The sequence below is a fragment of the Anomaloglossus baeobatrachus genome, chromosome 12, assembly GCF_048569485.1.
Source record: "Anomaloglossus baeobatrachus isolate aAnoBae1 chromosome 12, aAnoBae1.hap1, whole genome shotgun sequence".
Taxonomy (NCBI): Eukaryota; Metazoa; Chordata; class Amphibia; order Anura; family Aromobatidae; genus Anomaloglossus; species Anomaloglossus baeobatrachus.
In genome coordinates, this window is record NC_134364.1 from 391,619 (window position 1) to 419,006 (window position 27,388).

General features: G+C 57.8%; 1 protein-coding gene across 4 annotated transcripts in view; it reads right to left on the minus strand.

Annotated features, from left to right (window-relative positions):
* Positions 1-27,388, minus strand: part of VSX2 (visual system homeobox 2) — a 296,322-nt gene that overhangs the window by 152,806 nt on the left and 116,128 nt on the right. For 2 of the 4 annotated variants that reach the window (XM_075330864.1, XM_075330862.1), the window contains exon 2: positions 25,934-26,015. In XM_075330864.1, the coding sequence (XP_075186979.1) occupies positions 25,934-26,015 (82 nt within the window). Of the gene's footprint in view, positions 1-25,927; positions 26,016-27,388 lie in introns of all 4 variants that reach the window. The other 2 variants (XM_075330863.1, XM_075330861.1) reach the window with 1 other exon arrangement.

The window sequence follows — 27,388 nt, forward strand, 5'->3', positions numbered from 1 at the left end:
GCAACAGTCCAACCATTAAGGAGGAACACCGCCACCGCCAGGGCACCAGTTTCTCAGGGCCAGCGCCTGCGGGCAAAGTAGGGCTCCTCCGGCCTATATCCAAGCCGGGGAGTGGGTTACCGGTGGGAACCCATCGCTACCAACACAGAAACATCAGGTGCAGGAAAAGGGACATCACCGTCACCTACTGGGGAAAGCAAGTGCAGCCGTCCGTGGGAACCGTCTTTCCAGCCGTGTGTTTTACCGAGAACTGTGTCATCGTCTCAGGCTGAGTGAGTACCACAGTGCCGCAAGGCACAGCGCTGCCCCCGCGTCCCTGCGCCCACCAAGCCCTGCATCTCCCACCTCATCACTGGGTCCCGGGATCACCAACCCCTACCCACGGAGGGGCAACACAACAACTGGCTGCTCCATACCATCCTTCCCGGGATCCCCATACAGAGCAGCGGTGGTGCTAACAAATCACCACAACCGTGGGTGGCGTCACGAACAATAAACAATCCCCACACCCAAAACAAACCCCCTTTTCACTCACGGGCGAGGAGCGCCGCTCGAGTCCCCGGGATCCGGCCCATCGCTCGAGCCACCGAGCAGCAGCAGGCCGCAGTGCCAGCCGGACCCGAGCAGCAGAGGGAGAGCGCGGCGTCCCCTCCTCCGCCCGTGACACTCACTCTCCCTATTACCCCAGAGGCACCACACTCACCCTCCACTATTACCCCAGAGGCACAGTGTGATGGTGGAATATGGGGGGTTGTGTATCATGTTGTGTAGGTTCGTATTTTAGGCATGGTTCACTGTCCATTCTCTGTATTGCATTGTATTGTCTGCAGGTCCCTAGGTCTGGGGGAGGGGTGCCTGGGATCCACCTAAACTCTCTGCTTACCTGAAGAATTGGTCAGTCTGTTTGAGAACTTCAAGAGAAGCAGGAATATTCATCCTCTGGGGCAGTAGCTGGGGCTCCATAGAGAGACCTGGACATTTATCGCTTACTGGACTATATTCATGTTTCAGTACTAATTTTACCCTCTGTATGGTGGATTATGTTATGCACGGTTTCATTTGCTTGGAATAAATGTTCTTTGGATTGTTCCACCATGTCTCGCTCTGTTGATTGTGTGATATGGGAGAAGGACCCCATCACAACTGGTGGCAGCGGTGGGATCAACAGAGCAAAGCCCAATGGAGATCCACCCACAGAGTGAGTACAGAGACTGGACCACATCCAGTCTACAGGAGAGAGCCAGAGATCTGGGCCTGAACCACCAGGGACTGAGTAAAAAGCCTTAATTGATCTACTGGTGGGTGCGAGACAGACCACCTCCTCCCAGATGTCTGACAGACAAACACTGGGGACAGGGATCCCTGCCCCAAAAAGCCAGTGATTGGTGTGGTTCGAAGAAGAGATGGCAGCTCTTGGCCCCGGTGTATCTCAGGAGTATAAGGAGGAGGCTGCTCGCTGAGCACAGGGGAGAGAAGAAGCAACGGAGTCCGGCAGAGGGAGTAATAAGAGTTGGAGTGTAAACCCAGTGATCCGGGAGCCTGTACGGATCACCCGGGCGAACTTCAAGCCATTTGATGAGGTTTCCGGAGATGTGGAAGGGTTCTTCAAGGACTTTGAGCAGCACTGTGCGGTGATGGAGGTTCCAAACTCTGGCTGGATGCGTTTGTTAGTGGGACTCATGAACGGAAGCCTGGCAGAGGCTTATCACACCATTGACTCACAGCAGAACCGGGATTATAACATTGTAAAGCGGACTATCCTGGATTACCATGCCATCACCCCAGACTCACATAGGGCACAGCTCCGAGACCTCCCATGCACCCCGGGGGGATCGTTTAGGATGTATGCCCATAAGGCATGTCGGAGATGGCTGGAAGCGGAAGACGCCTTCACTGTGGAAGACGTTATGCAGGTATTTCTTATAGAGCAATTTCTTTACAAGTGTCCCTCAGAAATACGGGAATGGGTCAGAGAGCGCACGCCGTGCACCATGGATAGAGCTGCAGCACTGGCTGATGAGACCCTTACTATCCGACCACAATGGAGGAGGCTTCTGGACAATAAGCCACAGCCTGCTCCTACTCCCCGGCCCTCTCCAGTTATATATGCCCCTCCAATCAGCCGCAGGCCGATGACAACCACGGCTCACAATTCTGGGCCCCAACAGTTTCGACCACGCCATGGGGGAATCATAGAGAGGAGATGTTATGGGTGCAGGCAACCTGGGTACCTGCAATCCAGTTGTCCCGCAAGGACTCGGAGGGAGCCCCACGCACCTCCAACTCGTTTGTGCATTCCATGCCGCCTGAGTAAGAGGTACAACCACCTCCAGTGGAGTGCACCACTGACCCCTGCACCATAGATGCCCCTGTTGGAGTGTACCACTGACCCCTGCACCATAGATGCCCCTGTTGAAGTGTACCACTGACCCCTGCACCATAGATGCCCCTGTTGGAGTGTACCATTGACCCCTGCACCATAGATGCCCCTGTTGGAGTGTATGGGCTCCGTCCTCTGTCACTAGGTTCTCCTACTTCCTTCTCCAGAATGCACACTGGAAGGAGTACGACGGAGATGTTATCGATGTGGGAAGCCTGGGCATCTGCAAAACATTTGCCCTGCTGGTCGATTGAGGAATGACCTTGCACCAAATCGACCTGTTCATTCTCTATAGCCAAATACAAGGTGCGAAGAGTTCTCACCCCTTCAAATTGACTTCCCTCAGACACTCGTGGTCGGCCATTAGGGGTTTATGGGGTGAGAGCCACAGCCCCGAGTTCCTCTCACCATGAAAGTAAGCACTTACAGGAGGTTGTGCTGGATGGACAAAGTCATTGGATTTTGTGACTCTGGGGAATTTCTCACAATAGCTGATCCCCAGGAGGTTCGGCCAGAGGCGATACATCATGGACCAGGTATTGTCACTGAATTGGCTGGAGGAGAAAGGCGACTGTAGATCTGACTTTGGCTTTGGGGTTAAGCAATGTGTGGTTTGGGTGATGAGCGGCTGCCTGCAGATATTCTCCTAGGAAATGATTTGGGGGATCTACAATGCCAATTTGTGGGTGCAGGAAATACAGTTTGAGTGAAGGAGGACACAAAAGGAAGCTTTTCCCACCAACCCTACCGCTGTACAAGGGACTATCCACAGCTGGGCAACATGGACTTAAGTGAGGTGGCCATGTGACGCTCTGGGCAAGCCAGGGGTCACAGGTCACAACACCACACGCACCCTGCAGGTACACCGAGGTCAAAACTGAAATCCTTGTTGCCTTCCTCCAGGGGCTGGTGTCCACACCAGGGGGTGGGCCAGGTGGTTGGCTCCGCCCACCGAGGAGTTCACAGCCCTGGAGGCGGGAAAACCAGGCAGATTAGCTTGAGAGTTGAAAGTGAAAGGAAGTGAAGTGAAGCTGGTGAAGTGGTAAAGGAGGAAAGTAGGAGTAGTGACAGCAAGAAGCCTGAAGTTGGTCCGAGTGTGTGCCCCGGAATGAGACAGCACGGTTGGCAGATGGCGGTGACCGTCTGCAGGCGAGACTGATTGGAGGTTGCCGAAAGGACCGTGGACGGGTGGTGACCCGGCGCTACCGGAGCGGTATACGAAGATTAGTCAGCACCAGGGCAGGGGCCTTTCGGATCCCGGCAAGGCTAGGAATCGCCATAATTTGCCAAATCCGTCAGTGAAGGGGACGACTGTCTCCCAACAACCAAGTCCCGTTTGAAGGCAACAGTCCAACCGTTAAGGGGAGACATCGCCACCGCCAAGGCACCAGTTTCCCAGGGCCAGCGCCTGCGGGCAAGAGTGGAGCTCCTCCAGCTCATATCTAAGCTGGGGAGCGGGTTACCGGTGGGAACCCATCGCTACCAAACAACAACACATAGGTGCAGGGAAGAGACCGTCACCGTCAACTGCAGGGGATATCAGCAGCGCAACCGTCTGAGGGACCCGTCCAACCAGCCGATTGCTTACCGAGAACTGTGTCGTGTTTACTGGCTGAGTGAGTACCTCCGTGCCGTGCGGCACAGCGCTGCCCCTGCGCCCCTGCACCTCCAAAGGCCCCATAGCCCGCCTGTCCACCATCCAACACCCCATCACTGGGCCCCGGGATCACCAACCCCTACCCACGGAGGGGCAAAACAACAACTGGCTGCTCCATACCATCACTCCCGGGATCCCCAGCCAGAGCAGCGGTGGTGTACACATAATCACCACAACCGTGGGTGGTGTCACGGACAATAAACAATCCTCACAACCAATCCCCTTTCACTCACGGGCGAGGAGCGCCGTTAGAGTCCCCGGGATCCGGCCCATCGCTTGAGCCACCGAGCAGCAGCAGGCCGCGGCAGGAGCGGCAGCCGGACCCGAGCAGTGGGAGAGCGCGGCGTCCCCTCCTCCGCCCGCGACAACTTGGCGTCACGAACAGGATCTTACCGCTCTGCCGTCTGGTAGAGGTGCGCCTTGTTACCGCCGGAGGTGTCCGGCCAGAAAATTTCAGAAGCCGCCATCTTTGGCGCGAAGAGTTCCCGCTCGAGCGTCTTCTCGAGTAGCAGAGGCGCGAAGGCCAAAACCCCGCCCCGATAGAGGAGGGGCCGAAAAGAAGCTAAGGGGGACGCGATGGCGGCTGGCTGCATGTGAGCGCAGCTATAAAAGCAGGGATGCCAGGACTCTGCAGTCACCCTGTTCCTGGAAGAAGTCGCCAGCAGCATGTGGATGCCGTCCTGAAGCACCGTAGTCCCCGCGCCGGGAACCGCGGCGTGGGTGGAGATCCGGACCGCGCAGCTCTATCAAAGGCTGCAGGTCAAGATGCAGCTCCTCATGGAGAAGTGGGAGGCCGACATGGCGGACGTGATAGCGACCGTGCGGAGACGCGAGGAGGAAGCTGAGGAAGGAAGGGTGAGTGACCCACGCCCTGATGCCCTTGAAGGGCCGGTCATCGCGGCTGCGGGACCCGGTCCAAGCCCTCTCGCCCTGTTAACTCCCTCGCCACCCGTCTCGGATGCTGTGACCCCGCCACTAGGCCCGCTCCCACCGCAACCGGTAGCGATACCCAGCATGCCCGCCCCGGCGGGCCGACCTGTAGCCGGAGCCCGTAGCAAGTCGGAGGTGCTGCCATGGAAGGCCCCGAAGTCTGCACCGGAGGCAGCCCCTGAGAAGTCCCCCGAGCCGGAGCTGATGACCCGTTCCGAGCCGAAGGCCCAGCTGCGGAAAGCCCCTGTGCCCATCCCCCACACCTCGGCTGAGGTTGCGCCGGGTTGTCGCTGCAAGGCGGCGCCCAAGGCCAAGACGCCGCGGGACCTGTCGCCCAGATCCCTGACAGTGGGCAGCGTCCAGAATGTCCCGCGGCGTAGACCCGTGCGCCGGAGCTCGCAGCAGCACCGTATTGGTACAGGGAGCCGGTCCCGTTGGGCCCGGAGATCGGTGAAAGAGAAAAGAAGAAAGCGGAATTGGTGGCCCGTGCAATCCGGGAGAAGGAGAACCTCCGCCAGGTGACGTTTCGTGTCCGGGGACCGCTGTATGAAGGACAGGTGAGGCGGTTTGATGTCCGCCGGGGCTATGGGTTTATCTATGAACCGGGCCTGGAGGCCGAAGTGTTTATAGCCCGGCGGGACGTGAATGCCCACCTGCCGGAGGAGCACCCTGGCCGTAACCTGATGCCAGGTGACATCGTGCAGTATACCCAGCACTTTGGAGAGAGGGGGTGGTTCGCCCTAGATGCGAAGCTGAGGGGCAGCCAGGAGAGCCGTGTGAGTTCTGCACCCCGTCCCTCAGATGAAGCCGACGACTTGGAGTAGGGCAGCGGAGCACCGTTGTCCAGTCCCCCCTTGGGACCGAAGTTTGTCTGTGTTTGTTTGCAAGTTTTAAAGAGGATGATAAGATGATAACCAAACAGTCACCTGATTCACCGTGATTTGGAAAACCGGCCGTTGCCGACACCGTTGTCCCCGTGGGGACCGTTTAAAAAGTTGCATGGAGAACTTTCCATGGACAAGCCCGTGAACTTGCAGGGCAACCACAAACGTTAAATGGCATGTAAATAAGTTGTTTTACCGTTACCGTTTCCGCAGTTGCCGCCTCCGGAGAGGCAAGTTGGAGGGAGGGCCCGCAGTAGAGCCGGCTGGGGCCCAGCCACCACAGGAACCGGTGGCTACCCTCTGGAGGGGAAGGACAGATCCCGCTCGGGTGACTTGGTGCAGGACTGGGGTCAAGGGGTGCTGCCTGGGTTTTAGGGGCAGCATCAGGGCCAGGTTACTTGGGTGGGAGAGAGCGGACACCGTAACCGTAAACCATTTGCAACGTTTAAGAAATGTGCCTCCCGATGTGGGATGATGTCATAAGTTGTAAATATGTTACCGTTTTTCTATTTTCACAGAAAACAAAAAGGAAAATAAAACCGGTGTTGGACGGGCAGCCCGAGGACGGTCTGCGTTTTGCTAAGGGGGAATGTGACGCCCTGGGCAAGCCAGGGGTCACAGGTCACAACACCACACGCACCCCACATTCCCTGCAGGTACACCGAGGTCAAAACTGAAATCCTTGTTGCCTTCCTCCAGGGGCTGGTGTCCACACCAGGGGGTGGGCCAGGCGGTTGGCTCCGCCCACCGAGGAGTTCACAGCCCTGGAGGCGGGAAAACCAGGCAGATTAGCTTGAGAGTTGAAAGTGAAAGGAAGTGAAGTGAAGCTGGTGAAGTGACTGTCTGCAGGCGAGACTGATTGGAGGTTGCCGAAAGGCCCGTGGACGGGTGGTGACCCGGCGGTACCGGAGCGGTATACGAAGATTAGTCAGCACCAGGGCAGGGGCCTTTCGGATCCCGGCAAGGCTAGGAGTCGCCATAATTTGCCAAATCCGTCAGTGAAGGGGACGACTGTCTCGCAACAACCAAGTCCCGTTTGAAGGCAACAGTCCAACCGTTAAGGGGAGACATCGCCACCGCCAAGGCACCAGTTTCCCAGGGCCAGCGCCTGCGGGCAAGAGTGGAGCTCCTCCGGCTCATATCTAAGCTGGGGAGCGGGTTACCGGTGGGAACCCATCGCTACCAAACAACAACACATAGGTGCAGGGAAGAGACCGTCACCGTCAACTGCAGCGCAACCGTCTGAGGGACCCGTCCAACCAGCCGTTTGTTTACCGAGAACTGTGTCGTGTTTACTGGCTGAGTGAGTACCTCCGTGCCGTGCAGCACAGCGCTGCCCCTGCGCCCCTGCACCTCCACAGGCCCCATAGCCCGCCTGTCCATCATCCAACACCCCATCACTGGGCCCCGGGATCGCCAACCCCTACCCACGGAGGGGCAAAACAACTAGCTGCTCCATACCATCACTCCCGGGATCCCCAGCCAGAGCAGCGGTGGTGTACACATAATCACCACAACCGTGGGTTGCGTCACGGACAATAAACAATCCTCACAACCAATCCCCTTTCACTCACGGGCGAGGAGCGCCGCTAGAGTCCCCGGGATCCGGCCCATCGCTCGAGCCACCGAGCAGCAGCAGGCCGCGGCAGGAGCGGCAGCCGGACCCGAGCAGTGGGAGAGCGCGGCGTCCCCTCCTCCGCCCGCGACAGCCAGAGGTCTGTGTATTTTACACTTTACAAAAATATACATATGGGAAATATATTCTAATAAATTCACAAAATTTCCCAGTACAAAATTTGATTATATAAAAAAATCATTAAAACACACACGTTACTGTGCAATAAACAAAAGAGACACGCACATGTGATGGAAGGCTGGACTTAATAGGGTGGATTTTCCATACATTATTGAGCTCAGAACTCTGTCTATCAATTGATGACCTGAACTTTCCGCATTATTAGCTGAGGATTGCACTGTTAGCGGTACTTTGCACGTTGCGACATCGCTACTGCGATCTCGTCGGGGTCAAATCAAAAGTGACGCACATCCGGTGCCGGTAACGATGTCGCAACGTGTAAAGCCTAGTAGCACCGATAAACGATCGCAAAAGCGTTGTAAATCGGTGATCTGTGTAGTGTCTGTCATTTCCATAATTTCACTGCTGCGACAGGTACGATGTTGTTCCTCGTTCCTGCGGCCGCACATCGCTGTCTGTGAAGCCGCAGGAGCGAGGAACATCTCCTGCCTCCACCGGCTATGCGGAAGGAAGGAGGTGAGCAGGATGTTTACGTCCCGCTCATCTCCGCCCCTCTGCTTCTATTGGCCGCCTGCCGTGTGACGTCGCTGTGACGCTGCATGACCCGCCCCCTTAATAAGGAGGCGGGTCGCCGGCCAGAGCGACGTCGCAGGGCAGGTAAGTGCATGTGAAGCTGCCGTAGCGATAATGTTCGCTACGCCAGCTATCACAAGATGTCGGCATCGCTACAATCGGCTAGCGGTGTCGCAGCGTGCAAAGTACCCCTTATTCTATACATTTTTTAGTCTATTGGTTATTGCACAGTAACGTGGGTGTTGCAATGATTTTTTGATACAATACAATTTTGTATTGGGAAATTTTGTGAATTTATTAGAGGTCTGTGTAGACCTCATGGCATACTCTCTTATTAAAAAGGAGGGCGAGGTTGTGATGGTGGGTTATGGGGGGTTGTGTATCATGTTGTGTAGGGTCATGTTTTAGGCGTGGTTCACTGTCCATTCTCTGTATTGCTTGTGTGTACATTGTATTGTCTGTAGGTAATCACGCCCTGTAGTGTTCCTGGCCCTAGGTCTGGGGCCTCCTAAACCCTCTGCTTACCTGAAGAATTGGGCAGTCTGTTTGAGAACTTCAAGAGAAGCAGGAAGATTTATCATGAAAAAGGAGAAAGTGGCGAGTCCAAAATTAAAATCTTTATCTTTATTCAGCAAATTTTCAAACCATCCTGACTTATAGTCTCAGAGACCTTAGTTCAGCCATCAAGATGGTTTAAAAATTTGCTGAATAAAGATGAAGATTTTAATTATGGGACTCGGCACTTTATCCTTTTTCATGAGAAGCTTCGGAGTCTAAGCTGTGGCTGGAGACCCAGACAAACAAAGCGGACTACATCATTCAAATAAGACACGGTGAGGCACGGTTATATATATAATTTCTGTAAGGAAGATTTATCCTCTGGGGCAGTAGCTGCGGCTCCCCAGAGAGACCTGGACATTTATCGCTTACTGGACTATATTCATGCTTCTGGACTATTTTACCCTCTGTGTGGTGGATTATGTTATGGACCGTTTGATTTGCTTGAAATGTTTTTGTATTGTTCCGTCATCTCTTACTCTGTTGAGTTTGTGATATGGGAAAAGGACCCTGTCATACACAGTGCCTGCTCTCCTCTATTACCCCAGAAGCACAGCGCCCCCTCTCCTCTATTACCCCAGAAGCACAGTGCCCCCTCTCCTCTATTACCCCAGAAGCACAGTGCCCCCTCTCCTCTATTACCCCAGAAGCACAGCGCCCCCTCTCCACTATTACCCCAGAGGCACAGCGCCTGCTCTCCACTATTACCCCAGAGGTACAGCGCCTGCTCTCCACTATTACCCCAGAGGCACAGCGCCCCCTCTCCTCTATTACCCCAGAAGCACAGTGCCCCCTCTCCTCTATTACCCCAGAAGCACAGTGCCCCCTCTCCTCTATTACCCCAGAAGCACAGTGCCCCCTCTCCTCTATTACCCCAGAAGCACAGCGCCCCCTCTCCACTATTACCCCAGAGGCACAGTGCCCACTCTCCACTATTACCCCAGAGGCACAGCGCCTGCTCTCCACTATTACCCCAGAGGTACAGCGCCTGCTCTCCACTATTACCCCAGAGTTACAGCGCCCCCTCTCCACTATTACCCCAGAGGCACAGCGCCCCCTCTCCACTATTACCCCAGAGGCACAGCGCCCCCTCTCCACTATTACCCCAGAGGCACAGCGCCTGCTTTCCACCATTACCCCAGAGGCAAAGCGTCCCCTCTCCACTATTACCCCAGAGGCACAGCGCACCCTCTCCACTATTACCCCAGAGGCACAGCGCCTGCTCTCCACTATTAACCCCAGAGGCACAGCGCCTGCTCTCCACTATTACCCCAGAGGCACAGCGCCTGCTCTCCACTATTACCCCAGAGGCACAGCGCCCCCTCTCCACCATTATCCCAGAGGCACAGCGCCTGCTCTCCACCATTACCCCAGAGGCACAGCGCCCCCACTCCACTATTACCCCAGAGGCACAGCGCCCCCTCTCCACTATTACACCAGAGGCACAGCGCCTGCTCTCCAATATTACCCCAGAGGCACAGCGACCCCTCTCCACTATTACCCCAGAGGCACAGCGCCTGCTCTCCACTATTACCCCAGAGGCACAGCACCTGCTCTCCACCATTACCCCAGAGGCACAGTGCCTGCTCTCCACCATTACCCCAGAGGCACAGCGCCCCCTCTCCACCATTACCACAGAGGCACAGCGACCCCTCTCCACTATTACCCTAGAGGCACAGCGCCTGCTCTCCACCATTACCCCAGAGGCACAGCGCCTGCTCTCCACCATTACCCCAGAGGCACAGCGCCCCCTCTCCACCATTACCACAGAGGCACAGCGACCCCTCTCCACTATTACCCTAGAGGCACAGCGCCTGCTCTCCACTATTACCCCAGAGGCACAGCGCCTGCTCTCCACCATTACCCCAGAGGCACAGCGCCTGTTCTCCACCATTACCCCAGAGGCACAGCGCCTGCTCTCCACTATTACCCCAGAGGCACAGCGCCTGCTCTCCACTATTACCCCAGAGGCAAAGCGCCCCCTCTCCACTATTACCCCAGAGGCACAGCGCCCCCTCTCCACTATTACCCCAGAGGCAAAGCGCCTGCTCTCCACTATTACCCCAGAGGCACAGCGCCTGCTCTCCACTATTACCCCAGAGGCAAAGCGCCTGCTCTCCACTATTACCCCAGAGGCACAGCGCCTGCTCTCCACTATTACCCCAGAGGCACAGCGCCTGCTCTCCACTATTACCCCAGAGGCAAAGCGCCTGCTCTCCACTATTACCCCAGAGGCACAGCGCCTGCTCTCCACTATTACCCCAGAGGCACAGCGCCTGCTCTCCACTATTGCCCCAGAGGCACAGCGCCTGCTCTCCACTATTATCCCAGAGGCACAGCGCCTGCTCTCCACTATTACCCCAGAGGCACAGCGCCCCCTCTCCACCATTACCCCAGAGGCACAGCGCCTGTTCTCCACTATTACCCCAGATGCACAGCACCTGCTCTCCACTATTACCCCAGAGGCACAGCGTCCCCCCCTCCACTATTACCCCAGAGGCACAGCACCTGCTCTCCACTATAACCCCAGAGGCACAGCGCCTGCTCTCCACTATTACCCCAGAGGCACAGCGCCTGCTCTCCACCATTACCCCAGAGGCACAGCGCCTGCTCTCCACTATCACCCCAGAGGCACAGCGCCTGCTCTTCACTATTACCCCAGAGGCACAGCGCTCCCTCTCCACCATTACACCAGAGGCACAGCGCCTGCTCTCCACTATTACCCCAGAGGCACAGCGCCTGCTCTTCACTATTACCCCAGAGGCACAGCGCTCCCTCTCCACTATTACCCCAGAGGCACAGCGCCCCCTCTCCACTATTGCCCCAGAGGCACAGCGCCTGCTCTCCACTATTGCCCCAGAGGCACAGCGCCTGCTCTCCACTATTATCCCAGAGGCACAGCGCCTGCTCTCCACTATTACCCCAGAGGCACAGCGCCCCCTCTCCACCATTACCCCAGAGGCACAGCGCCTGTTCTCCACTATTACCCCAGATGCACAGCACCTGCTCTCCACTATTACCCCAGAGGCACAGCGTCCCCCCCTCCACTATTACCCCAGAGGCACAGCACCTGCTCTCCACTATAACCCCAGAGGCACAGCGCCTGCTCTCCACTATTACCCCAGAGGCACAGCGCCTGCTCTCCACCATTACCCCAGAGGCACAGCGCCTGCTCTCCACCATTACCCCAGAGGCACAGCGCCTGCTCTTCACTATTACCCCAGAGGCACAGCGCTCCCTCTCCACCATTACACCAGAGGCACAGCGCCTGCTCTCCACTATTACCCCAGAGGCACAGCGCCTGCTCTTCACTATTACCCCAGAGGCACAGCGCTCCCTCTCCACTATTACCCCAGAGGCACAGCGCCCCCTCTCCACTATAACCCCAGAGGCACAGCGCCTGCTCTCCACCATTACCCCAGAGGCACAGCACCCCCTCTCCACTATTGCCCCAGAGGCACAGCGCCTACTCTCCACCAATACACCAGAGGCATAGCACCTCCTCTCCACTATTACCCCAGAGGCACAGCGCCCCCTCTCCACCATTACCCCAGAGGCACAGCGCCCCCTCTCCACTATAACCCCAGAGGCACAGGACCCCCTCTCCACTATTGCCCCAGAGGCACAGCGCCTGCTCTCCACTATTACCCCAGAGGCACAGCACCCCCTATCCACTATTACCCCAGAGGCACAGCGCCCCCTCTCCACTATTACCCCAGAGGCACAGCGCCTGCTCTCCACTATTACCCCAAAGGCACAGCGCCTGCTCACCACTATAACCCCAGAGGCACAGCGCACCCTCTCCACTATTACCTCAGAGGCACAGTGCCTGCTCTCCACTATTACCCCAGAGGCACAGCGCCTGCTCTCCACTATTACCCCAGAGGTACAGCGCCTGCTCTCCACTATTACCCCAGAGGCACAGCGCCTCCTCTCCACTATTACCCCAGAGGCACAGCGCCTGCTCTCCACTATTACCCCAGAGGCACAGCGCCTCGTCTCCACTATTACCCCAGAGGCACAGCGCCTGCTCTCCACTATTACCCCAGAGGCACAGCGCCCCCTCTCCACTATTACCCCAGAGGTACAGCGCCTGCTCTCCACTATTACCCCAGAGGCACAGCGCCCCCTCTCCACTATTACCCCAGAGGCACGGCGCCCCATCTCCACGATTACCCCAGAGGCACAGCGCACCCTCTCCACTATTATCCCAGAGGTACAGCGCCCCCTCTCCACTATTACCTCAGAGGCACAGCGCCCCCTCTCCACCATTATCCCAGAGGTACAGCGCCCCCTCTCCACTATTACCCCAGAGGCACGGCGCCTCCTCTCCACGATTACCCCAGAGGCACTGCGCCTGCTCTCCACTATTACCCCAGAGGCACTGCGCCTGCTCTCCACTATTACCCCAGAGGCACAGCGCCTGCTCTCCACTATTACCCCAGAGGTACAGCGCCTGCTCTCCACTATTACCCCAGAGGCACAGCGCCTCCTCTCCACTATTACCCCAGAGGCACAGCGCCTGCTCTCCACTATTACCCCAGAGGCACAGCGCCTCGTCTCCACTATTACCCCAGAGGCACAGCGCCTGCTCTCCACTATTACCCCAGAGGCACAGCGCCCCCTCTCCACTATTACCCCAGAGGTACAGCGCCTGCTCTCCACTATTACCCCAGAGGCACAGCGCCCCCTCTCCACTATTACCCCAGAGGCACGGCGCCCCATCTCCACGATTACCCCAGAGGCACAGCGCACCCTCTCCACTATTATCCCAGAGGTACAGCGCCCCCTCTCCACTATTACCTCAGAGGCACAGCGCCCCCTCTCCACCATTATCCCAGAGGTACAGCGCCCCCTCTCCACTATTACCCCAGAGGCACGGCGCCTCCTCTCCACGATTACCCCAGAGGCACTGCGCCTGCTCTCCACTATTACCCCAGAGGCACTGCGCCTGCTCTCCACTATTATCCCAGAGGAACAGCGCCCCCTCTCCACTATTACCCCAGAGGCACAGCGCCTACTCTCCACTATTACCCCAGAGGCACAGCGCCTGCTCTCCACCATTACCCCAGAGGCACAGCGCCTGCTCTCCACAATTACCCCAGAAGCACAGCACCTACTCTCCACTATTACCCCAGAGGCACAGCGCCCCCTCTCCACTATAACCCCAGAGGCACAGCGCCTGCTCTCCACCATTACCCCAGAGGCACAGCGCCTGCTCTACACTATTACCCCAGAGGCACAGCGCCTGCTCTCCACTATTACCCCAGAGGCACAGCGCCCCCTCTCCACCATTACCACAGAGGCACAGCGACCCCTCTCCACTATTACCCTAGAGGCACAGCGCCTGCTCTCCACTATTACCCCAGAGGCACAGCGCCTGCTCTCCACTATTACCCCAGAGGCACAGTGCCTGCTCTCCACTATTACCCCAGAGGCACAGTGCCCCCTCTCCACTATTACCCCAGAGGCACAGCACCCCCTCTCCACTATTGCCCCAGAGGCACAGCGCCTACTCTCCACCAATACACCAGAGGCATAGCACCTCCTCTCCACTATTACCCCAGAGGCACAGCGCCCCCTCTCCACCATTACCCCAGAGGCACAGCGCCCCCTCTCCACTATAACCCCAGAGGCACAGGACCCCCTCTCCACTATTGCCCCAGAGGCACAGCGCCTGCTCTCCACTATTACCCCAGAGGCACAGCACCCCCTATCCACTATTACCCCAGAGGCACAGCGCCCCCTCTCCACTATTACCCCAGAGGCACAGCGCCTGCTCTCCACTATTACCCCAAAGGCACAGCGCCCCCTCTCCACTATTACCCCAGAGGCACAGCGCCTGCTCTCCACTATTACCCCAAAGGCACAGCGCCCCCTCTCCACTATTACCCCAAAGGCACAGCGCCTGCTCACCACTATAACCCCAGAGGCACAGCGCACCCTCTCCACTATTACCTCAGAGGCACAGTGCCTGCTCTCCACTATTACCCCAGAGGCACAGCTCCTGCTCTCCACTATTACCCCAGAGGTACAGCGCCTGCTCTCCACTATTACCCCAGAGGCACAGCGCCTCCTCTCCACTATTACCCCAGAGGCACAGCGCCTGCTCTCCACTATTACCCCAGAGGCACAGCGCCTCGTCTCCACTATTACCCCAGAGGCACAGCGCCTGCTCTCCACTATTACCCCAGAGGCACAGCGCCTGCTTTCCACCATTACCCCAGAGGCACAGCGCCCCCTCTCCACTATTACCCCAGAGGCACAGCGCCCCCTCTCCACTATTACCCCAGAGGCACAGCGCCCCCTCTCCACTATTACCCCAGAGGTACAGCGCCTGCTCTCCACTATTACCCCAGAGGCACAGCGCCCCCTCTCCACTATTACCCCAGAGGCACGGCGCCCCATCTCCACGATTACCCCAGAGGCACAGCGCACCCTCTCCACTATTATCCCAGAGGTACAGCGCCCCCTCTCCACTATTACCCCAGAGGCACAGCGCCCCCTCTCCACCATTATCCCAGAGGTACAGCGCCCCCTCTCCACTATTACCCCAGAGGCACGGCGCCTCCTCTCCACGATTACCCCAGAGGCACTGCGCCTGCTCTCCACTATTACCCCAGAGGCACTGCGCCTGCTCTCCACTATTATCCCAGAGGAACAGCGCCCCCTCTCCACTATTACCCCAGAGGCACAGCGCCTACTCTCCACTATTACCCCAGAGGCACAGCGCCTGCTCTACACTATTACCCCAGAGGCACAGCGCCTGCTCTCCACAATTACCCCAGAAGCACAGCACCTACTCTCCACTATTACCCCAGAGGCACAGCGCCTGCTCTCCACAATTACCCCAGAAGCACAGCGCCTGCTCTCCACTATTACCCCAGAGGTACAGCGCCTGCTCTCCACTATTACCCCAGAGGCACAGCGCCCCCTCTCCACTATTACCCCAGAGGCACAGCGCCCCCTCTCCACTATTACCCCAGAGGCACAGCGCCCCCTCTCCACTATTACCCCAGAGGCACAGCGCCTACTCTCCACTATTACCCCAGAGGCACAGTGCCTGCTCTCCACTATTACCCCAGAGGTACAGCGCCTGCTCTCCACTATTACCCCAGAGGTACAGCGCCTGCTCTCCACTATTACCCCAGAGGCACAGCGCCCCCTCTCCACTATTACCCCAGAGGCACAGCGCCCCCTCTCCACTATTACCCCAGAGGCACAGCGCCCCCTCTCCACTATTACCCCAGAGGCACAGTGTCTGCTCTCCACTATTACCCCAGAGGCACAGTGCCTGCTCTCCACTATTACCCCAGAGGCACAGCGCCCCCTCTCCACTATTACCCCAGAGGCACAGCGCCTGCTCTCCACTATTACCCCAGAGGCACAGCGCCTGCTCTCCACCATTACCCCAGAGGCACAGCGCCTGCTCTCCACCATTACCCCAAAGGTACAGCGCCAATTCTCCACTATTACCCCAGAAGCACAGCGCCCCCTCCCCACTATTACCCCAAAGGTACAGCGCCCCCTCTCCACTATTACCCCAGAGGCACAGCGCCCCCTCTCCACTATTACCCCAGAGGCACAACACCCCCTCTCCACTATTACCCCAGAGGTACAGCCCCCCTCTCCACTATTACCCCAGAGGTACAGCGCCCCCTCTCCACTATTACCCCAGAGGTACAGCGCACCCTCTCCACTATTACCCTAGAGGCACAGCGCCTGCTCTCCACTATTACCCCAGAGGCACAGCGCTTGCTCTCCACCATTACACCAGAGGCACAGCGCCTACTCTCCACTATTACCCCAGAGGTACAGCGCCCCCTCTCCACCATTACCCCAGAGGCACAGCGCCTGCTCTCCACTATTACCCCAGAGACACAGCGCCCCCTCTCCACTATTACCCCAGAGGTACAGCGCCCCCTCTCCACTATTACCCCAGAGGTACAGCGCCTACTCTCCACCATTACCCCAGAGACACAGCGCCCCGTCTCCACTATTACCCTAGAGGCACAGCGCCCCCTCTCCACCATTACACCAGAGGCACAGCGCCTGCTCTCCACCGTTACTCCAGAAGTACAGCGCCCCCTCTCCACCATTACCCCAGAGGCACAGCGCCCCCTCTCGATTATTACCCCAGAGGTACAGCGCCCCCTCTCCACTATTACCCCAGAGGCACAGCGCCTGCTCTACACCATTACCCTAGAGGCACAGCGCCCCCTCTCCACCATTATCCCAGAGACACAGCGCGTGCTCTCCACCGTTACTCCAGAAGTACAGCGCCCCCTCTCCACCATTACCCCAGAGGCACAGCGCCCCCTCTCGATTATTACCCCAGAGGTACAGCGCCCCCTCTCCACTATTACCCCAGAGGCACAGCGCCTGCTCTCCACTTTTACCTCAGAGGAACAGCGCCTGCTCTCCACCTTTACTCCAGATGCACAGCGCCTACTCTCCACCATTACCCCAGAGGCACAGCGCCCCCTCTCCACTATTACCCCAGAGGCACAGCGCCTGCTCTCCACCATTACTCCAAAGGTAGAGCGCCCAATTCTCCACTATTACCCCAGAGGCACAGCGCCCCCTCTCCATTATTACCCCAGAGGTACAGCGCACCTTCTCCACTATTACTCCAGAGGCACAGCGCCTGCTCTCCACCATTACCCTAGAGGCACAGCTCCCCTTCTCCACCATTACCCCAGAGGCACAGCGCCTGCTCTCCACCATTACCCCAGAGGCACAGCGCCTGCTCTCCACTATTACCCCAGAAGCACAGCGCCTGCTCTCCACCATTATTCCAGAGGAACAGCGCCTGCTCTCCACCATTACCCCAGAGGAACAGCGCCTGCTCTCCTCTATTACCCCCGAGGAACAGCGCCTGCTCTCCACCATTACCCCAGAGGCACAGCGCCTGCTCTCCACTATTACCCCAGAGGCACAGCGCCTGCTCTCCACCATTACCCCAGAGGCACAGCGCCTGCTCTCCACCATTTTTCCAGAGGAACAGCGCCTGCTCTCCACCATTACCCCAGAGGAACAGCGCCTTCTCTCCTCTATTACCCCAGAGGAACAGCGCCTGCTCTCCACTATTACCCCAGAGGAACAGCGCCTGCTCTCCTCTATTACCCCCGAGGAACAGCGCCTGCTCTCCACCATTACCCCAGAGGCACAGCGCCTGCTCTCCACCATTTTTCCAGAGGAACAGCGCCTGCTCTCCACCATTACCCCAGAGGAACAGCGCCTTCTCTCCTCTATTACCCCAGAGGAACAGCGCCTGCTCTCCTCTATTACCCCAGAGGAACAGCGCCTGCTCTCCACTATTACCCCAGAGGCACAGCGCCTGCTCTCCACCATTTTTCCAGAGGAACAGCGCCTGCTCTCCACCATTACCCCAGAGGAACAGCGCCTTCTCTCCTCTGTTACCCCAGAGGCACAGCGCCCCCTCTCCACTATTACCCCAGAGGAACAGCGCCTGCTCTCCACTATTACCCCAGTGGCACAGCGCACCCTCTCCACTATTACCCCAGAGGAACAGCGCCTGCTCTCCTCTATTACCCCAGAGGAACAGCGCCCCCTCTCCACTATTACCCCAGAGGAACAGCGCCTGCTCTCCACCATTACCCCAGAGGAACAGCGCCTTCTCTCCTCTATTACCCCAGAGGAACAGCGCCTGCTCTCCACTATTACCCCAGAGGCACAGCGCCTGCTCTCCACTATTACCCCAGAGGCACAACGCCTGCTCTCCTCTATTACCCCAGAGGAACAGCGCCTGCTCTCCACCATAACCCCAGAGGCACAGCGCCTGCTCTCCACCATTACCCCAGAGGCACTGCGCCTGCTCTCCACCATTGCCCCAGAGGCACAGCGCCCACTCTCCATCATTACCCCAGAGACACAGCGCCCCCTTTCCACATTTACCCCAGAGGCACAGCGCCCCCCTCCACTATTACCCCAGAGGCACAGCGCCCCCTCTCCACTATTAACCCAGAGGCACAGCGCCTGCTTTCCACCATTACCCTAGAGGCACAGCGTCCCATCTCCACCATTATCCCAGAGACACAGTGCCTGCTCTCCACCATTTCCCCAGAGGTACAGCGCCTGCTCTCCACCATTACCACAGAGGCACATCGCCTGCTCTCCACTATTACCCCAGAGGCACAGCGCCTGCTCTCCACCATTACCCCAGAGGCACAGCACCTGCTCTCCACTATTACCCCAGAGGCACAGCGCCTGCTCTCCACTATTACCCCAGAGGCACAGCGCCTGCTCTCCACTATTACCCCAGAGGCACAGCGCCTGCTCTCCACCATTACCCCAGAGGCAGAGCGCCTGCTCTCCACTATTACCCCAGAGGCACAGCGCCTGTTCTCCACTATTACCCCAGAGGCACAGCGCCCCCTTTCCACATTTACCCCAGAGGCACAGCGCCCCCCTCCACTATTACCCCAGAGGCACAGCGCCCCCTCTCCACTATTAACCCAGAGGCACAGCGCCTGCTTTCCACCATTACCCTAGAGGCACAGCGTCCCATCTCCACCATTATCCCAGAGACACAGTGCCTGCTCTCCACCATTTCCCCAGAGGTACAGCGCCTGCTCTCCACCATTACCCCAGAGGCACATCGCCTGCTCTCCACTATTACCCCAGAGGCACAGCACCTGCTCTCCACTATTACCCCAGAGGCACAGCGCCTGCTCTCCACTATTACCCCAGAGGCACAGCGCCTGCTCTCCACTATTACCCCAGAGGCACAGCGCCTGCTCTCCACCATTACTCCAGAAGAACAGAGCCTGCTCTCCACCATTACCCCAGAGGCACAGCGCTTGCTCCCAAATATTACCCCAGAGGAACAGCTCCTGCTTTCCACCATTACCCCAGAGGCACAGCGCCTGCTCTCCTCTTTTACCCCAGAGGCACAGCGCCTGCTCTCCACCATTACCCCAGAGGAACAGCGCCTGCTCTCCTCTATTACCCCCGAGGAACAGCGCCTGCTCTCCACCATTACCCCAGAGGCACAGCGCCTGCTCTCCACCATTTTTCCAGAGGAACAGCGCCTGCTCTCCACCATTACCCCAGAGGAACAGCGCCTTCTCTCCTCTATTACCCCAGAGGAACAGCGCCCCCTCTCCACTATTACCCCAGAGGAACAGCGCCTGCTCTCCACTATTACCCCAGAGGCACAGCGCCCCCTCTCCACTATTACCCCAGAGGAACAGCGCCTGCTCTCCTCTATTACCCCAGAGGAACAGCGCCCCCTCTCCACTATTACCCCAGAGGAACAGCGCCTGCTCTCCACCATTACCCCAGAGGAACAGCGCCTTCTCTCCTCTATTACCCCAGAGGAACAGCGCCTGCTCTCCACCATGACCCCAGAGGCACAGCGCCTGCTCTCCACTATTACCCCAGAGGCACAGCGCCTGCTCTCCACTATTACCCCAGAGGCACAGCGCCTGCTCTCCACTATTACCCCAGAGGCACAGCGCCTGCTCTCCACTATTACCCCAGAGGCACAACGCCTGCTCTCCTCTATTACCCCAGAGGAACAGCGCCTGCTCTCCACCATAACCCCAGAGGCACAGCGCCAACTCTCCACCATTACCCCAGAGGAACAGTGCCTGCTCTCCACCATTACCCCAGAGGCACTGCGCCTGCTCTCCACCATTACCCCAGAGGCACAGCGCCTGCTCCCTATCAATACCCCAGAAGTACAGCGCCCACTCTCCATCATTACCCCAGAGACACAGCGCCCCCTCTCCACATTTACCCCAGAGGCACAGCGCCCCCCTCCACTATTACCCCAGAGGCACAGCGCCCCCTCTCCACTATTACCCCAGAGGCACAGCGCCTGCTCTCCACCATTACCCTAGAGGCACAGCGTCCCATCTCCACCATTATCCCAGAGACACAGTGCCTGCTCTCCACCATTACTCCAGAAGAACAGAGCCTGCTCTCCACCATTACCCCAGAGGCACATCGCCTGCTCTCCACTATTACCCCAGAGGCACAGCGCACCCTCTCCACCATTACCCCAGAGGCACAGCGCTTGCTCCCCAATATTACCCCAGAGGAACAGCTCCTGCTTTCCACCATTACCCCAGAGGCACAGCGCCTGCTCTCCTCTTTTACCCCAGAGGCACAGCGCCTGCTCTCCTCTTTTACCCCAGAGGAACAGCGCCTGCTCTCCACTATTACCCCAGAGGCACAGCGCCTGCTCTCCACTGTTACCCCAAAGGCACAGCGCCTGCTTTCCTCTATTACCCCAGAGGAACAGCGCCTGCTCTCCTCTATTACCCCAGAGGCACAGCGCCTGCTCTCCATTATTACCCCAGAGGCACAGCGCCTGCTCTCCACCATTACCCCAGAAGCACAGTGCCCCCTCTACACCATTACCCCAGAGGCACAGCGCCTGCTCTCCACCATTACCCCAGAGGCACAGCGCCTGCTCTCCACCATTACCCCAGAGGAACAGCGCCTGCTCTCCACCATGACCCCAGAGGCACAGCGCCTGCTCTCCACCATGACCCCAGAGGAACAGCGCCTGCTCTCCACCATGACCCCAGAGGCACAGCGCCTGCTCTCCACCATGACCCCAGAGGCACAGCGCCTGCTCTCAACCATTACCCCAGAGGCACAGCGCCTGCTCTCCACCATTACCCCAGAGGCACAGCGCCTGCTCTCCACCATGACCCCAGAGGCACAGCGCCTGCTCTCCACCATGACCCCAGAGGCACAGCGCCTGCTCTCCACCATTACCCCAGAGGCACAGCGCCTGCTCTCCACCATGACCCCAGAGGCACAGCGCCTGCTCTCCACCATGACCCCAGAGGAACAGCGCCTGCTCTCCACCATTACCCCAGAGGCACTGCGCCTGCTCTCCACCATTACCCCAGAGGCACAGCGCCTGCTCTCCACCATTACTACAGAGGCACAGCGCCTGCTCTCCACCATTACCTAAGAGGCACAGTGCCTGCTCTCCACTATTACCCCAGAGGCACTGTGCCTGCTCTCCACTATTACCCCAGATGCACAGCGCCTGCTCTCCACCATTACCCCAGAGGCACAGCGCCCCCTCTCCACTATTACCCCAGAGGGTACCACAGGCTCTCCAAAGGTAGAGCGCCCATTCTCCAGTATTACCCCAGAGGCACAGCGCCCCCTCTCCATTATTACCCCAGAGGTACAGCGCACCATCTCCACTATTACTCCAGAGGCACAGCGCCTGCTCTCCACCATTACCCTAGAGGCACAGCTCCCCTTCTCCACCATTATCCCAGAGGCACAGCGCCTGCTCTCCACCATTACCCCAGCGGTACAGCGCCTGCTCTCCACCATTACTCCAGAGGAACAGCGCCTGCTCTCCACCATTACCCCAGAGGCACAGTGCCTGCTCTCCACCATTACCCCAGAGGCACAGCGCCCCCTCTCCACCATTACCCCAGAGGCACAGCGCTCCCTCTCCACCATTACCCCAGAGGCACAGAGCCTGCTCTCCACCATGACCCCAGAGGAACAGCGCCTGCTCTCCACCATGACCCCAGAGGAACAGCGCCTGCTCTCCACCATTACACCAGAGGCACAGCGCCTGCTCTCCACCATTACACCAGAGGCACAGTGCCTGCTCTCCACCATTACAACAGAGGCACAGCACCTGCTCTCCACCATTACCCCAGAGGCACAGTGCCTGCTCTCCACTATTACCCCAGAGGCACAGCGCCCCCTCTCCACTATTACCCCAGAGGCACAGCGCCCCCTCTCCACCATTACCCCAGAGGCACAGCGCCTGCTCTCCACCATTACCCCAGAGGAACAGCTCCTGCTCTCCACCATTTCCCCAGAGGCACAGCGCCCCCTCTCCACCATTACCCCAGAGGCACAGCGCCTGCTCTCCACCATTACCCCAGAGGCACAGCGCCTGCTCTCCAACATTACCCCAGAGGCACAGCGCCTGCTCTGCACCATTATTCCAGAGGAACAGCGCCTGCTCTCCACCATTACCCCAGATGCACAGCGCCTGCTCTCCACCATTATTCCAGAGGCACAGCGTCCCCTCTCCACCATTACCCCAGAGGAACAGCTCCTGCTCTCCACCATTACCCCAGAGGAACAGCTCCTGCTTTCCACCATTACCCCAGAGGCACAGCGCCTGCTCTCCACCATTACCCCAGAGGAACAGCGCCTGCTCTCCACCATTACCCGAGAGGCACAGCGCCTGCTCTCCACCATTACCCCAGAGGCTCAGCGCCTGTTCTCCACCATTACCTTAGAGGCACAGCGCCTGCTCTCCACCATTACCTAAGAGGCACAGTGCCAGCTCTCCACCATTACCCCAGAGGCACAGCGCCTGCTCTCCATCATTACCCCAGAGGCACAGTGCCTGCTCTCCACTATTACACCAGAGGCACAGCGCCGACTCTACACTATTACCCCAGAGGCACAGCGCCCTTTCTGCACTATTACCCCAGAGGCACAGCGTCCCCTCTCCACTATTATCCCAGAGGCACAGCGCCTGCTCTCCACCATTAATTCAAAGGTACAGCGCCCATTCTCCACTATTACCCCAGATGCACAGCACCTGATCTCCACTATTTCCCCAGAGGCACAGCGCCCTTTCTCCTCTATTACCCCAAAGGCACAGCGCCCCCTCTCCACTATTACCCCAGAGGCACAGCGCCCCCTCTCCACTATTACCCCACAGGCACAGCGCCTGCTCTCCACCATTGCCGCAGAGGCACAGCGCCTGCTCTCCACTATTACCCCAGAGGTACAGCGCCTGCTCTCCACCATTACTCCAGAGGAACAGCGCCTGCTCTCCACCATTACCCCAGAGGCACAGCGCCTGCTCTCCACCATTACCCCAGAGGCACAACGCCAGCTCTCCACCATTACCCCAGAGGCACAGCGCCTGCTCTCCACAATTACCCCAGAGGTACAGCGCCTGCTCTCCACCATTACTTCAGAGGAACAGCGCCTGCTCTCCACCATTACCCCAGAGGCACAGCGCCCTCTCTCCACCATTACACCAGAGGAACAGCTCCTGCTTTCCACTATTACCCCAGAGGCACAGTGCCTGCTCTCCACCATTACCCCCAGAGGCACAGCGCCTGCTCTCCACCATTATTTCAGAGCTACAGCGCCTGCTCTCCACCATTACCCCAGAGGAACAACGCCTGCTCTCCTCTATTACCCCAGAGGAACAGCTCCTGCTCTCCACCATTACCCCAAAGGCACAATGCCTGCTCTCCACCATTACCCCAGAGGCACAGCGCCTGCTCTCCACCATTTTTCCAGAGGAACAGCGCCTGCTCTCCACCATTACCCCAGAGGAACAGCGCCTGCTCTCCTGTATTACCCCAGAGGAACAGCTCCTGCTCTCCACTATTACCCCAGAGGCACAGCGCCTGCTCTCCACTATTACCCCAGAGTTGCAGCGCCTGCTCTCCACTATTACCCTACAGTTGCAGCGCCTGCTCTCCACTATTACCCCAGAGGCACAGCGCCTGCTCTCCACTATTACCCCAGAGGCACAGCGCCTGCTCTCCACCATTACCCCAGAGGCACAGCGCCTGCTCTCCACCATTACCCAGAGGTACAGCTCCCCCTCTCCACTATTAGCCCAGAGGCACAGCACCAGCTGTCCACTATTACCCCAGAGGCACAGCTCCCCCTCTCCACCTTTACCCCAGATGCACAGCGCCTGCTCTCCACGAATACCCCAGAGGCACAGCGCCGACTCTACACTATTAAGCCAGAGGCACAGCGCCCTTTCTCCACTATTACCCCAGAGGCACAGCGCCCCCTCTTCACTATTACCCCAGAGGCACAGCGCCCCCATCTCCACTATTACCCCAGAGGCACAGCGCCTGCTCTTCACTATTACCCTAGATGCACAGCGCCCCCTCTCCACCATTATCCCAGAGGCACAGCGCCTGCTCTCCACCATTACCCCAGAGGCACAGTGCTTGCTCTCCACCATTACCCCAGAGGCACAGCGCACCCTCTCCACCATTACCCCAGAGGCACAGTGCTTGCTCTCCACTATTACCCCAGAGGCACAGCGCTCCCTCTCCACCATTACCCTAGAGGCACAGCGCCTGCTCTCCACCATTACCCCAGAGGCACAGCGCCCTTTCTCCATTATTACCCCAGAGGCACAGTGCCTGCTCTCCTCTGTTACCCCAGAGGCACAGCGCCTGCTCTCCACTATTACCGCAGAGGCACAGCGTCCCCTCTCCACCATTGCCCCAGAGGCACAGCGCCTGCTCTCCACTATTACCCCAGAGGCACAGTGCCTGCTCTCCACCATTACCCCAGAGGCACAGCGCCTGCTCTCCACCATTACCCCAGAGGCACAGCGCCTGCTTTCCACCATTACCCCAGAGGCACAGCGCCTGCTCTCCACCATTACCCCAGAGGCACAGCGCCTGCTCTCCACCATTACCCCAGAGGCACAGCGCCTGCTTTCCACCATTATCCCAGAGGCACAGCACCTGCTTTCCACTATTACCCCAGAGGCACAGTGCCTGCTCTCCACTATTACCTCAGAGGCACAGCACCTACTCTCCACTATTACCCCAGAGGCACAGCACCTACTCTCCACTATTACCCCAGAGGCACAGTGCCTGCTCTCCACTATTACCCCAGAGGCACAGTGCACCCTCTCCACTATTACCTCAGAGGCACAGCACCCCCTCTCCACTATTACCCCAGAGGCATAGCGTCCCCTCTCCACTATTACCCCAGAGGCACAGCGCCCCCTCTCCACTATTACCCCAGAGGCACAGCGCCTGCTCTCCACTATTACCCCAGAGGCACAGTGCACCCTCTCCACTATTACCCCAGAGGCACAGCACCCCCTCTCCACTATTACCCCAGAGGCATAGCGTCCCCTCTCCACTATTACCCCAGAGGCACAGCGCCCCCTCTCCACTATTACCCCAGAGGCACTGCGCCTGCTCTCCACCATTACCCCAGAGGCACAGCGCCCCCTCTCCACTATTACCCCAGAGGCACAGCACCTGCTTTCCACTATTACCCCAGAGGCACAGCGCCTGCTCTCCACTATTACCCCAGAGGCACAGCGCCTGCTCTCCACCATTACCTCAGAGGCACAGCGCCCCCTCTCCACTATTACCCAGAGGCACAGCGCCCCCTCTCCACCTTTACCCCAGAGAACTGATGGAGCCACTCACGGGTACCTGTGCCGCCGCTTCTTTCGTTTCTTGTTGTGAGTTAGGGATTTGGGAAGTTTTCGATCTGAAGGAGAAATTTCTTCTGAATCTATAAAAATTCAGAAAAGAAAACAATGAATAATGGAGAAAAGCCAGAAAAAAAGGAGACAAAACGGAAAACGGGATCTGCAGCACAGGACCGCGAGTATAATGTCCACTTTCCAGAAATGAATGCAAAGGACGACCTCCGGATATATACTGTATACTGCTGAGTATATAATATGATGGATGATATATACTGTATACTGCTGGGTATATAATATGATGGATGATATATACTGTGTACTGCTGGGTATATAATATGATGGATGATATATACTGTATACTGCTGAGTATATAATATGATGGATGATATATACTGTGTACTGCTGGGTATATAATATGATGGATGATGTATACTGCTGGGTATATAATATGATGGATGATATATACTGTATACTGCAGGGTATATAATATGATGGATGATATATACTGTATACTGCTGGGTATATAATATGATGGATGATATATACTGTATACTGCTGGGTATATAATATGATGGATGATATATACTTTATACTGCTGGGTATATAATATGATGGATGATATATACTGTATACTGCTGAGTATATAATATGATGGCTGATATATACTGTATACTGCTGGGTATATAATATGATGGATGATATATACTGTGTACTGCTGAGTATATAATATGATGGCTGATATATACTGTATACTTCTGTACTTCTAGTGTGGCGCCCCTGAGGCTTCCGTCGCCACAGAGACATTGCACCCCAGTCAGAGGTGTGATGTCCCATCCTGGGTAAGGAAAGGGGTACATGCCAGTTCACAGGTAAAACTGTACTACACCCATTGCTAGGCACACACTGGGACCAGGGACAGTGGCAGTAACCCTCCCATGCTGCATGCTGGGAGGGGTCGTAAAACCCATCCATGCTCCCACAGGGTGGTAGCTTAGCAACCGGGGGGTGGGAAGAGCCAGCCGAGTGTAGAGCAGAGAGGAAGAGGATAAAAATGGCGCGCTAAGAATGCTGCTGTATGGAGTAAGAAAGAAGATGGCTCCTGCAAGCGGAGGCCAGGAGGAGCTCACCAGGATCAGGCCTGTGACCGCCGCTGAGCTGGAGGCTGAAGTCGGGGGAACGGCTGACAGGATGAACGAGCAGAGCGGACGGGAGACAGCCGTGTGGGGGAAGGAGATGGTGCTGGCCATGAGGAAGCTGCAGGTGTCTGTGCAGCAAGGCCTGTGTGGAGGTGCCGCCCACGACCATCCGGAGCCCACACCAGCGATGGCGATCCTGCTGCAGAGCATCTCCGGCCTAACCCTGGGTGAGTCCTATACTGCCCCTGCCCGATCGGGTGTGCTGACCCCGCCGGCGTTACTACCAGAGGCCACTGCGATGCCCGCCGCGATCCCCGCTG